The 14,376-nt window shown below is 48.8% G+C and overlaps 1 protein-coding gene across 2 annotated transcripts in view; it reads right to left on the reverse strand.

Annotated features, from left to right (window-relative positions):
- Positions 1-4,395: 4,395 nt before the first annotated feature.
- GALNT12 (polypeptide N-acetylgalactosaminyltransferase 12) overlaps positions 4,396-14,376 on the reverse strand; it is a 47,365-nt gene continuing 37,384 nt past the window's right edge. The window contains exon 10 of one of the 2 annotated variants that reach the window (XM_035723577.1): positions 4,396-5,140. In XM_035723577.1, the coding sequence (XP_035579470.1) occupies positions 5,078-5,140 (63 nt within the window). In that variant the 3' untranslated portion in view covers positions 4,396-5,077. Of the gene's footprint in view, positions 5,141-5,563; positions 5,717-14,376 lie in introns of those variants that run through there. The other variant, XM_035723575.1, reaches the window with a different exon arrangement.

Consider the following 14,376-nt stretch of genomic DNA (forward strand, 5'->3'; position numbering starts at 1 on the left):
GGCGGCTAGGGAGTAGGTCAGACACCCAAGAAGCTGGCCTGACTGGATCAGAGATGGTCCCACAGTGAGTTGGAAGCTCATTCAGTCTAAACCTCAGGCCTCCTGAGCCCTACCCCAGTCCCAGCCCCCTTTCTCTATCACATCCCAGCCCCTCACCCTTCCCTCTGAGCTTAGCTGGCTTTGGACATCTAGCTACAGCCGGGGGGTGGGGACCCAGCGGAGGGAAGGCTGGTGAGGGTCTTGTGGCTCCTCACACCCCAAGGTCTCTGGTTCTATAGTGCTAGGCAAAAGAGGCCTGACCTCTCTCAGGCCTGAAAGTTCTTCTGGTTCCGTGGGCCTGGTCCACCTGGGCAGTTCTGTACCATGCTCAGCTGATGGTGCAGGGGTGGGAGACAGCACCAAGAAGAGGGAAGGAGGCCCCAGAGACAAGCTCTGGCAACCTCACGATTTCACACCCACTCTGCCCAGGGCCACCGGCAGCAGTCAGAGCCAGATCATTCTTTACGAGACCCAACAGAGCCAGGGGAGTGGTTGAACACTGTCTGGGTCAGATCTGCTTTTAGAAAGACCACACTGCCAAGTGGGGAGAAGGAGAAATTAAGATGGCAAGTCTGGAGAGGAGGCTGCTTGATCGGTGATGCTGTGGGTTAGGGAAGAGAGGATATGGGTTTGAACTGAGACAGCAGAAATGGGGAGGGCAGGGAGGAGAGTGGCATGGGAGATGGCTGGCAGGACTGAGGGCCTTTCAGTACTCCCGGGATGTGGGGAGTGAGTCTGGAGGTGACCCCAGTTTTCTGGCTTAAGTGGCTAAATAAATGGTACTCTGCCATTCAGGGAGACAGATGTAGCAGAACACTTGGTTACAACTGGCTGACCTTGGTCACAATCAAACTGACCTGTATGAAAAGGAACAGGGGAGTGGGCTGGCTCCTACAACTGAACAGTATGAGGATGGATTTCACTCACTTTAGTCACACCTGGATCCCAGGGCCCAACCCATATCATCAGTATATGCTCTCCCCGTCTCTTGGCTCAGGTACTCTGTGCTGACTGTTCTTGATGGCTCTTCTTGCATTGCCGCAGGATGACCACCAGCCTCATGGTCACAAGATGGCTGCCAACGCCTCTCTGAGCTATATCCTTCGAGGTTTAAATCATATAGAAATCAAACATAGGCTGGTGTCTTAGCATCTCCGTGAAAGCGCTGAGACTCACTCTGGTTGGACCAGCTTAGATCACATGCTGGCCCCTGAACCAGTCACTGTGGTTGTGCTCACTGGCTTGGACCTGGTCCATGAGCTCTGCTGGAGCCATGTGGACCACAGAGACTAAGAGGGGAAGGGGTAGATCCCAAAGACACACTGTGGCTCTTGCCAGAGTAGAGGGAAACAGATGCCAAGGGGACAAACCACATCTTTCAGCTTTGCGGACGGCATGGGAAGAACAGCAGGCTGGGGGAAGACAAGACCCGAGTCTGGGCTCGCATGAGTTATGTAGCAGCATTGGCACAACCAGAGGGAAATGCTCAGCAGGCAGCAGGGTGGGGAAGACCCGGGCCGCAGAGACCTGCACGTTGCCGGTGTGCAGGGGCTGAGAGAAAAGCTTAAGAGGGCAAATAATGCTTCAGACTCTGGAGTCATTCTGGACTCCCTGCCTCGGGAACAGTAAGTCCAGCTGAGTGAGAGCCTCTTCCTCCCTTTGCGTGCCAGGATTTGGCAGTGGAGCAGCCCCGGCCGTCCTGCACTGAGCAACACCCCAGCTCCATCTTCCAACACGAGATTGCTTTGCACCTTCATCTCCCTTAGTTGCTATCAGGACACGAATATATCTGACAGTGAAATGAGCCACTGAAGTTGCAAAGGAACAAGATCCATGCCAGGCCGTGGTGCCAGGCCACGACATGACAGAGCCAGGATCCCTCTGGGCTGATGAGCATGGGCTGGGAATCACAGGCCAACACCTCACTAAGAGTCAGAGGGACAGGAAACTCCAAAGGTGGACAGTGTTGGTGACTCCTCTTGCCTCTCTTCAGCCAGCAGGTCTTTTGCTCTCGACCCTTCTCCTTCTCCTTGAATGAAGACAAACGGAATGCTTGTGGGGGGAAGGGGGCAGCCATCTTGCAATCACAGTGTGACAAGAATGTATGGAAAGACGGAATGAGCCTCCCTCCCTCATGGCACCGTGAAGTCACCATATCAGCCCTGAAATGCCTGACTCTGAATATCCTCCTACATAAGACTAATAAGACCTTGAATTTTATTGTCACTGTTTTTCAGCTCGCAGGTAAATACAAGTCCTAACTGATAGACCCAAGTAACTGTTAGCATTTAAGCCATGCCTATGGGCCCCTCACAAGAGGATCCTGGGAAATGTGGCTCAAGAATGTGGAGAGAAAACCCATGGAAGTGATTGAGATGAGATGAGTCTGGGGTGGGTGGGAACTAAGAAACATAGTGGGGTGGCCAGAACCACCGAGGAGAGAATTCTAACAGGAGACAGGGCTAGAGCAGGCCAAATGCAGTGCTGAGACGCAGGGACATGTAGAGGAAACTTTTCAAGGGATTTCGTATATGAGAGGCCCTTGACCCTGGCAGGAGAGGTTCAGTGCAGGGTTGGGGACAGAAGCCAAACCACACAGTGTGATAGAATCCCAGCCCTCGGCAGCTCATTCGTGGGGGATGGGTGCTTGGGGGAGGGATGATGCAATGTGAAGAAGTGGCTCCTTGGCCAGTTGCTGTCCTGCCCTGCTTGCAAAGACCATTTCTCCTCCTTGCCTCCAGGACGAAGTCTAAATTCTTCAGCTTAGCATCTGAGCCAGCTGAGATAGGGCCCCAGCCAGGACGTGGCTCACCCTCCCAGCCTCCCTTCCCCATGTTCTGGCAACACCACCACCCACCCTTTCTGGCCCTGCCACCCTCCCCTCAGACCACCTTCCCCTGCCAATCCATGGCCTGCTCAGCCTTTCAAGATGGCACAGATGTCACCCTTCTATCATGACAAAGAGATCAATCCCTTTTTTTAAGGCTCCTTCCATCTCTCTGTGTCTACCTTGAATCAAAATTGCGTGGGTCCAAGTGGGTTTTACTCCCTGGGGTGGGGACAGTGTCTGATTGTCTGGCACATGTGGGGGCCAGTAGCCTTGGTGAGTGGTCCTGGGCCGGTGACAGTATGCCTTCCGTGGAGCTCCCAGGTTCAAGGGGAACATTTGGGCATTCTCAGGTCCACATCTGTCCCTTCCACTCCCACATAGCTGGCTTTGGAGAGCTCAGGAAGGAAGCAGAGCAATCAACAGAGAAGCACGAGGGCTTTCTTCCCTTCTCCTCTCTGGAGATTTCCCAGAGGGCAGCTGCATCCTCCCTCTCGTTTTAGAACAAGAAGATGCGATTGTGACCAAATTTAGAAAATAACCAAAAATTAAAATGAAATACAACCCATATTTTAAAATCCGTTCTGACAGCTCCACCCCGCTCAAAGGAGTGTCTCTTCGGAGCCACGTGGGTGAGGGATCAGCAGCAGAAGCAGCAGCAAGGCGGGCTGGGACGTCACAGGCTCGGAGGCTGTTGGGGAGCAGAGGGTCTTCCCACCAAAGACACACAGGCCTGCCCCACCAGCACACGGGTGGGATGGGGAGACCCCCGGGGAAGGTGGGGCCGGGCATAGGGCAGAAGTGCCCCAACTCAAGGAAGCATCTTCTTGGCTTCTTATTTCTGCCAATAGCTGGGGAGGAAGGATGCTTCTTGGAAGCCAGCTCAGAGACCAACCACAGTGGATGGGCTCCTCCTTAGCACAAGGCTACTTTTAGCACATTCTTCTGCTGTGTTTTGTGGGGAACAGAGGGAAACCCAGGGAACCAAACAAACAATGTCACCCACCTCATATTATAATCATAGCAACCAGGTACTGGGGGAGTACTGTGTCCTAGGAGCCGAGCTAGGAGGTTGGTTGGGTGCTTTTTGTTTTTTGTTTTTAAATATTGTTGCCAGGAATTCTACATGAGTTATGTTGCCTCAGAGTGATTGCTATAAGGAAAAAAAGGTCTTTGTGAGACAGACTGAAGGAGACAAATTTGTCAGGAACAACCATAAAGGCTTGCTTTGCATGTATAGCATTCAATAAGCAACTTTAGTAAGGTTGTCAGGAATGCTAGTGTGTCCTCTGGATATATTAATAAAGATAAAGAGGCCAGATGAAGGGAGGTGATAATCTTCTGAACTCAGTTCCCATCAGCCCAAATGAGACCCATAATCTCTGAGCCTGTTTCTTCCCCTATAAATTGGAGCTAGAAGATATCTCCTTAGAAAGGCTGTCGTAAAGATTAAACGAAGGAATGTATGAAAAGCAAGCAGTGCAATGCCTTGCAAGCCGTGCACACTTAATAAATGGCAATGATCATACTTGTAATGATAAATCCTGGCATTTCAAAATGGAGTTTAGATTTTCCCCCAGAGATGGGAAGAATCTGTGGAAACATTGTCTTCACACATCTGAACCCTGGTATGGGCAGAGGAAGGAGACTAATTTTGCTTTTCCCCAAAGGACAGAACCAGGTTCACTTGGCAAAAGCTAATACTGAGCCAATTTCAACCCAGTGAAAAGGATGGTGGTAACAAAAAAAGAACTGGAAGGAAATAGTTCCAAATGGTGCTGTCTCTGGGTAGCGAGAATTTAAGTGATTTCTTTAGATTCTTGCATAGTTTCTGAATTTTCAGCCAAGCCTGTATCTTTCCAATAACCTGGGAAAAGTGAAGTGTTGGGGGCAAGAGACAGTGTATGTCAGGTATACGCTAGTACAAAAGGGAGTCTAGACTTCACTTGAGAGTCTACCAAATATGAATCTCATTTCCAGGCAGCAAAAACCTGAAATCCTTTTCCCGGCAGAGGCGGTGCCGCAGGGGAGCACCCTCCTGTGCGCTGGCCACCCCTGCCCTCACCCTCAGGAACAGAGAGCAGATAGCAGAGGAAGTATCACTGAGTCCGGCTGCCTCAACGGGAAGGTCTCAGAGGCCGTGAAGCGGGGAGGGAGCTCTTCAACCCAGCGTTAGGGTCAGCCAGGTCTCCCTCTTGGGGTAAATCACCATCAGAGTGTGGCAGGGTAGAGCCTTCCCTCAACTTGCAATTCCGAAAACATCCTGAGTTGGCTCTAAAAGGCAAGTGAGCAAGTGCTGGTGATGGGACAGACACTGGAACTGACAGCAACAGATGCGGGTTCTGGCCCCAGTCTCATCTCCCTTTGCTGTGTGATGTGGGGTAAGCCCCTTCCCTCCCTGGACTTTGGGGTTCCCATCTATAGTTTCAAAAGATTGGACACAGTGGGTTCTAAGCTGTTTTCCAGCTCAGGATCGGCAGCTTGAAGCCGCAGGCTCTTGGCCATACTTTCTCGAAGTCTCCACGGTCCACTGGACCTCAGAAAGTCTTTCAACCCCGCTGTTCTAGCCCTGCCTTTAATAGAGCCACATCTGGAGTGTATCTCCTCTGATCGCTGTTTTGTACAGTTCTTTACAGCTGGATCCCCATAAATCAATTTGTTCTGCAGATGAGTTCCCAGAACTGTCCAGAATCTTACCCAGAATGGGCAGTTTTATCTCCCTTCAGCTTCTGGTTCCAAAAGGAGTTTGCTGAGCCCATTCCATGTCAGGGCAGGCTCCCCAGGTCTCCCCAATCCCATGGCCTGCTGGGGTTTTGCAGAGTGGTCCAGGCTCACACTCCTGTCCCCTACCTGTGGGTACAGAGGATGAACCAGCCTGGGGACCCCCTTCCGAGCCCCTCTTAGGAAGCGGTGCTCTCACTGGACAGTGAAAAGACTGGACTAAAATGACCCCCCCCCAAGCCCCCTGCAGTTCTTGAGTTCAGAGTTTTCCCACAGATGAATAATTACAAGGAGAGACAAGTTGAAAGTTAATTTCCCTACAGATGGAGAGGGAAGGAGGCTGGGAAGTCTCCAAGGACTTTTGCTTATTTGTTCAGCCACAAGGCAGCAAACAACACAGAATCTGACTTTTATGAAGGGCAACTGTTCCGCAGGCAGAGGTCCGAGATAAGCCTCGTTGTTTCTGATGGCTTCCCTGGTACCCAGGAGATCTCTGAGTGCCAGCAATTCTGAGTCTTTGGCCAGTAAGTGGTCCCTGAGCACCTGTTCTGCTGGGTGCTCTAGGCTCCCAGCTTTGCCCACTTTATCTCATGTAATGTTCACAACCCCCTTAGAGTGATATATTAGTATTGCCTCTGTCTTACAGATGAGGACTTGCGGTTCAGAGGGGTTAGGACACTTGCCCAAAGTCACACAGCTGGTGAGTGACCAATCAGAATTTATATCCAGATCTGTCCTTCCGCAAATGCCAAATAAAGCCAAATCTAGGTCCCTAATTACTTCCCTACTAACAAGAGTTTGGACTGAGACTCCATTTGGGAGAATTTTTAAAGATAATTTTTACCAAATGTACTCAGTTAGCTTGAGTACATGTACTTTGCTTAAAAAGCCTAATAGTCCTCAAGGTTTGTAATAAAATCCGTAGTCCCCTGCCCCGCCCATCCCCACCCCATCTAGATCTGGCTCCCAAGAGAGCCTCTATTCAACATTTCAAGTTATTTCTTCCAGTATTTGTCCCTGTATTTCAAATAATACATCAGCCCTGCTTTCTCATGATTTTTCTGTTTTAGATCATTATTATTGACTTCCTGTTATGGAAAATGAAGGTTCCCTTACACCATCTCTCCAGTCTTGCTGCCCACCCCCACACACGCACACACAGACACGCGCAAGTGCACACACACATGCACTGCCCCACCCTGCCCCACAGCCTTCCTAATGTCATTTTATTGCTCTCAGGGCATCTGGGGCAGCCTTAGCTAGCCTTGACCTCTGCAGCAATGGAGAATGGAGTCTTGACCTTTGGTTAAATGGAGCAGATTTAATGCAAATATCTATCTTCCCTGCTCCCAGAACTCCAGTGAAAACCACATCCCATAAGAATGGTTTGAAGAAATGAGGCTGGCTGGCCTGCAGCAGAGAAGACTCAGACGCGTCTTCTCTCTCCTTAAATCTCCGAGGGGTGAGAAAGCAAACACGCTGGGTGGCCTCCTAGGGGGAATCCAGAGCAATACAGGAAACTTCAGGGAGACGGATTTCAGCTTCATGAGCCATTTGAGAACAGAACACACCGCCTGAAAAGGGAGGAGCTTCCCTCCCAGTGGCAGTGGACAAGCTAGGGTCGCTGACCACAGACTGGGGGCCAGGTGGGAGTCCTGCATCGCGAGTGAGTTGAACATAATGACTTCTAAAGTCCCTTCAAACTCCATAACCCAGTAGTTTGCTTCCTTTTCTAACAGCTGGCAATTAGACCCCAGTGTTGCTTTGCCATCACTCTTGAGTTAATAACCAGAGCTGCCCAATAGACACACCCTTCTGGCAATTTCTTTTTGGGATACTGAAATAACTGTCTTAATTCTAATGAGCAATCGGTTCCACTGACCTTTGCCTCGTAAAAGAAGGTTTGAGATGATTCACAGAGGAATCATGACATGGCAGATGGGACACAACTCTCTGTCCCACGGGTTTTAAACACCCCGGAAGGCAGATTGATGCTGGATGGAGCAATCGCAGTTGACCTGGCCACGGACTGCAGGCCTCCTGGCTCCGCAGCAAGAAGCTCAAGGGGGAAGCTGCAGAGATACCTCCCAAACCCTGCATTCCCTTTCCTGCCTCGTTTGGAAGAGAGAGAGGGCAGGCTGTGGGTGTGGGCAAAAGGGGATGGTACCTGGACAGCTGCCCATGAAGGAGCAGGTCAGAACCGTTGGCCACTCTGCACTTGGGCCCCTGTCCCCGGTACTGCTCCCGGACTCAGCGCTTTCGAAAGAAATGAGCTTGCCCAGAGACAGGAATCCACCGTGACCTCCTGCGCCCTCCAAGCAGGACAGACTCAGTAATCCTCAGGCCATAAATGGCAGTGTGGCGTAACTGGACCAAAAGGGAAGGGACGCGGCTGGCAGGGGGTATGGGCTGCAGACGTGGGCAGGTCGTCCCCTGCCCTCCAGGAGCCAGAGGGACGGAGCCCTTATCACTGAGCTCTGGCCTAAGACCATCTGCGTTCAGACCCCAGCACGGCCATCGATTAGCTGTGTGACCTTAGACAAGTTCCCTACCCTCTATGAGGCTCAGTGTCCTCGCCTTTTAAAATGGAGGGTGGGGAGGGGAGGACTAACACCTTCCTCACCAGGGGTTTTGAGAATTAAATTAGATCCTTTACATGAACGCCTAGAGCACGTGCCCAACTCACGAATCATCCTCTCATCCTCGTCAGCAGTAGCTGTGGCAGCAGACAGGAGCGAGCAACCCTCAGCCAGTTGACTTCAGAGGATCAAACAAAATAAAACACTTGAAAACAAAACTAAAGTTGTGTACAAGTGTGAGAGATTTAGTGTGTAGTGCACTAACCCTCTTAGACATCAGGAGACAGAAGAGGCCAGTATTGCCAACCCCACTTGTTAAATATTGTGACTCTGATATAGCGAGGCACGTGGCCAGGTCTTTAGAACTTTCTATCAAGATTGGTAACTCATTTTATTTTGTAATTTAACAGAATATGGCAAGGCCAATTTCTGAAGAGACAATGTTTTTTTAAAAAGAGTACCAACTGAACACTTTAAGAAAAACACACCCAGACCAAATTTAAAATATGGGTGACCAGATGGAATGACAGGGACTGACAAAGAAAACGCTGTCCCTAACTTGCTGTGTGACCTCGGGCAAACCCCTTCCCTCCCTGGCCTCAGCTTCCCCATCAGCTACGTTGGGCACAGGATGACTTCTGGGTGCCTTCCAGGTCTGCCTCCCGTGGACCCATGATTTGAGGATTGTTTAGACCAATAGATGTGGCTTCAGTGAAAGCCCTGTTATGTTTCCTGAGCTGACAACACCATCTGGCGTGTGTGTGAGGGAAAGACACTAGTGACTAGCCAACCTGGAGCTTTCTTCTCTCCTTTTTCTCACTTGAATATCCGGCTACTCAAAATACGGCCCACAGACCAGCAGCATTGGCATCACCCAGGAGCTCGTGAGAAATGCAGAATCGCAAGGCCCATCCCAGACCTACTAAACATGCATCTGCCTGACAAGATGTCAGGTGATCCTGTGCATGTTCAAGTGTGAGAAGCACGGCTTTCATAGAAAAGGAGAAAGGGAGCTAGTTGGTGCAAGCAATTTAACACATACTCAACCCGTAAAGAAATTCAGAACTGACTCATATAAATAAAACAAATCCTTCCCAGCTGATATCTAAGGAGCTCTTCATGTGATGAAGGTTTCGTTTCTTGGGAATTTTTACAAGTTTTCAAAAAGGAACCTTCTTTAAAAAAAAAAAAGATTTTATTTATTTGAGAAAGAGTGAGAGTGAGTGAGAGAGAGCACAAGCCAGGGAAGGGGCAGAGGGAGAGGGAGAAACAGGCTCTCCACTGAGCAGGGAGCCTGATGCGGGGCTCGATCGCAGGACCCTGGGATCACACCCAAGCCAAAGGCAGACGCTTAACCAACTGAGCCACGCAGGAGCCCCAAAAAGGAACCTTCTTAAATGGTAAGTAGGCATCTGATCACAAGAATGGCATCCCTGAACTTGATTTTCAGATGCACTTGCATTATCTACATTGTCATTGAGGTACTAATCACACTGAGGAGCATGCTTCCAGAAATTCAACATGAACTCTGTCACTCTGAGCTCCCAGAGGCTATGCTCAGTCCTAGCCACCTGGACCCATCACAACATGGTGGCTGGCCTCTTCAGAGCCAGCTGGAGAATCTCTCAGCAAATGACCTCTATTGGTCCTGTAATCACAAAGACCCAAATTCCGCCCACAAAGAGTGGGCTTAGAAGAAGACCCCAGGCCTCAGAAGAGACAGCAACCCCCACAGAGACCTTGATTTTAGCCCACGAGCCCAGAGCAGAGAACCTAGCTAAGTGATGCCCAGGCTAATAACCTACAGGTAAAGGAGGGCTCTTGTAAGCCACTAAGTTTGTGGCAATTTGTTACAGAGCAATAGGAAACGAATATGAATTTTGGTACCTGGACGTGAGATGCTGCTGTAACAAATACCTAGCATGGGGGAGTGGCTTTGGCAATGAACAGCGGGAGAAAGCTGGAGGAATTTTGCAGAACGTGATAGGAAAGGCTAAGTTTCCTTGAACAGACTGTAGAAATATGGATGTTGAGGACACTGTTGGTGAAGCATCAGAAGGATTGATTAGAAGAGAGTGAGGACCGCATTATTGGAAACAGGAGCAAGGGAACCCTTATTATATGTGGCAGAAAATTTAGCGAAGGGGCACCCGGGTGGCTCAGTCGTTAAGCATCTGCCTTCGGCTCAGGTCATGATCCCAGGGTCCTGGGATCGAGTCCCACACATCGGGCTCCCTGCTCCGCGGGAAGCCTGCTTCTCCCTCTCCCACTTCCCCTGCTTGTGTTCCCTCTCTCGCTGTGTCTCTCTGTCAAATAAATAAATAAAATCTTAAAAAAAAAAAAAAAGCTTAGCAAAACTGCCCGCAGTTACGTAGAATTGATAAGGGATGAACCTGTTATATAGTGAAGGAGATTTCCGGGCAGCGCTGAAGTGGCTGCCAGCTCTCTTCCCAATACTCACAGTAGAACCCAAGAGGAGACAGATAGAGTTACACAAAAATGAAGTAGGACTAAATGATTTAGAAAATGCTCAGCCTCTCCAGATGGCAAAAGGTGCTAAAACTCAGAAGGGCTGCTGAACGTGTGGCACAGAGAGAAGGCCCCGTATGTGACTGCACCACCTTTGGTTAGAACCTCTAAGCGATCAAAAGGTCAGAACATTCAGCCCCGCTGAGGGCCCTTGCAAGAGATTGGGGTGCGGGCACCTCAAAGGTCTTCTCAGCTGAGCCTGGGGCATCTGGGCAGCTTGCAGAGAAAAAGAGAGATCTGTGGAAGTGGCTTCTGTCTAGTGGGGTAAAAAGCAATGAATTGATACGAGACGCCCAAAGTCCTCAAGAAAATTATTTCAGCAGAAAGCCTGCCACCTTGGACTAAAAAGGGACAAGTGAGAGTACACAATGAGAGTCTTGGACCCCCAAAACTCCACTGCGGGGTGCAGACTGGTAAAACTCCTCCATCGCAACCATGTCACCTTTCCTAAAAAAGGAAGGAGGGCAAGAGTTCCAGAGGATTCTTCCCAGGTCTTGAAGCTGAGTCCAGAGAAGCGGAACATTTACCTGGCTAGATTCCAAAAGCGTTACGGACCCATGGCTCCTTCCGACCTTCAGGTCCCCCTGTCTGAGATGGAATGTCTGTAACCATTGTCCCGCGCCTTCCCACTACCGTGTGCTGGCCGTGGCAGGGCTGAGAAGCTGTCCCTTGGCTTCCAGGCCCACAGGTGGTGGGGAACCATGTCCTGGCCGCTGCACCTGCTGGGGGACACGCAGGAGCCCTCAGCTGGACCTGGATCTGACTTAGATTTTGGATTTTCAGCTGATTCAGATGATGCAATTTTGGACTTTGTACTCATACCGTAATGAGATGAGACTCAGGAACCTGGGGAGGGAGTGAATGTATGTTTCACGTGGAAGGGGCGTCAACTACGTGGGGGCCAGAGGGTGGGCTGTGGTAGGCAGAAGGCTTAGATGAGCTCCACGTTTCCTGCCTCCTGGCGAACATGCTCTGTGTGGTCTCCTCCCCTGGGGTGGGGGCAGGACCTGGGAATGTGATGGGGTACCACTGCACTGGAGAAATTTTGTAGATGTAATTCATGTCTTGAATCAGGTGACTTTTAAGTTAAGAGATGGAAGATTATCCTGGGTCAAACTGACCTAATCAAGTGAGCCCTTAAAAGAGCTAAGAATAAGCGACAGGCACTCTCCCACAGGCCTTAAAGAAGCAAACTGTCACGTTGTGGAGAGGGCCACACGGCGGGGAGCAGAAAGTGACCTTTTAGAGCTGAGGTACTGAGTTCTGTGGCCCCAGAGAACTGAATTCCACCAACAACCAGGGAGCTTGGAGCAGGGCCCTCAGTCTCAAATGAGAGCACAGCCAAGGTGGACACCTCAACTGCAGCCTTGGGAGCCCCTGAGCAGAGAATCTAGTCAAGCCATGCCCCAAATCGGACCTACAGAAACTGCAAGATAATGTCTCTAATGTTTTAAGCTGCTATGGTACAAAGGCTTCAAAGCAGTTATTACAAATATATTCAAAGAATTTTTAAAAACTATATTCAAAGAACTAAAGGAAAATGTGCTTGTAACAATGAGTCAAATTTCAAACACAGAAACTGGATACTACGAAAAAGAAACAAGTGGATACTCAGAGGTGAGAAGTACAATAACCGAAATAAAATGACTGCGTAACCTCAGTAGCAGGTTTGAGATGGCAGAAGTCAGATGAACTTAAAGAAGACAGATAGGCTTTATTCAATTTGAAGAATAGAGGGGCAGAAAAAATAATGAAGAAAAAATGGCTGTAGACCTTCCCAAACTGATTTTAAAAACATTATATTCCCCAAAGCTCAACAAACCCTAAGTATGATAAACACAGACCACATCTAGACATATCTTAAACCACTGAAAGCCAAAGACAGACTGAAGAGAAAGAGAATTTAAGGTCAAAGAGAAAATCTTAAAAGCAGCAAGAGAAAAATGACTCATCACATACAGGTAACCAAAGGATTAGCAGATGACCTCTCACTCAAAACAAAGGCAACACTGAGGCGGTATAATCTCAAATTCACAGTGCTGAAGGTGGTGGTGGTGGGGTCCCTGTCAACTAGCATTCTCTATCCAAACAATCTTCCAAAAAACTGAAGGTAGAATAGAAACACTCCCAAATAAATAAAAACTGAGACTGTGTTGCTAACAGATCCATCCTAGATGAAATACCAAAAAGTTTTTACACTGAAATAAAATGACACCAGAGGGGACTCAGATTCACAGGAAGTAATGAACAGCATGGAAATGATACAGATGTGGGTAAATATAAGAGACTGTGTGTACACACACACACACACACACGTATATATTTTCCTCTTTTCTTCTTATTCTTTAAATAATTAAAATAATTTAGAGTAATAATTACATCATTTGATTGAGTTTATAACATATACGTATGTCTACAATAACACAAAGGAAGGGGTAGGAAATGGAGTTACACTAATACAAATCTGCTAAATTTTACTGGAATTAACTCGATACTCTACTGAAGAAGATTGTGGTAAATTCGGGAAGCATACTGCAGTCCTTAGGGTAACTAAAAAATGTAGCTGAGAAATCAACATTCTTGAGGACATTCTTATCCCCATGATGCAGATGAGGAAATGAGTCCAGGAAGGTGAAATGACCTGCCATAGCTAAGGCTGGCCCCCAGGAGTCCTGGCTCCGTGCACCAGGACTGGGGGCCAATTCACACCTTCCAGCGGATCAGGTGGAGACACCCAGGCTCAGATTCCCCATCCATCAGTGAAGGGAAATGTTCTTCAAAATGTAAATTGCCATCCAGTCTGTAAAAATACTTCCCTTGACACCCTAAAAATATTATTTGTATTAGTTTTCTACCCTAAAAACCACCACATGTAAGTTGATAGCAGGAGTAAGAGGGATGACTCTCAAACCAAACTGATTAGTGGCGGTGCCCAGTGAACGCACACAAAAATGTCTGTGTAGCCTCCCTGCACTTTTTTTTTTTTAAATATTTTATTTAGTTGACAGAGAGAGCACAGAGGGAGAGAGAGGGAGAAGCAGGCTCCCTGCTGAGCAAGGAGCCCAATGTGGGACTTGATCCGAGGACCCTGGGATCATGACCTGGGCCAAAGGCAGATGCTTAACCGACTGAGCCACCCAGGCGGCCCCTCCTTGCACTCTTTATGGATTTGGTCAGCAACCATTTTACGCCTGCCTGAATGGTCTTCCCACGCCCTGGGAGGGGCTGACACCGCTTCATCCAGCTCAGACTGACACGCAGAAAGGGTAAAATATGCAGAACATAAAATTTCTCACTTTAACCACTTACGAGAGAACTGAGCTGTGCTGCAAGGGGCTTATACCATCGCCCTGCCTGCCAATGAGCTATTTAATCCCATAAAGATAAAATAACTAAAGTACTTAATATTTATTTTTGAATAAACACCCACTGATGCTTATTGTGCTTCACATATTATAACGTGTTATTTATGAAACTAGAAATTGAATTAGCCCATACTGCATGCCAGGGACTAAACTAAGCCCACATCTGCTCTGTTATTTCATTCTCGTGACTCCCTTCCATGCTTGGTTTCATTATTCTCATTCTACAGAAGAAGAAACCCAAGTTCAGAGTGGCATCAGATTGATGCTAGCCAGGTCAGCTGGAGTCGTTCTGGGTGATTGTTAAACTGGACCCCCC

Source organism: Zalophus californianus, chromosome 13 (assembly GCF_009762305.2).
Source record: "Zalophus californianus isolate mZalCal1 chromosome 13, mZalCal1.pri.v2, whole genome shotgun sequence".
NCBI classification, from domain to species: Eukaryota; Metazoa; Chordata; class Mammalia; order Carnivora; family Otariidae; genus Zalophus; species Zalophus californianus.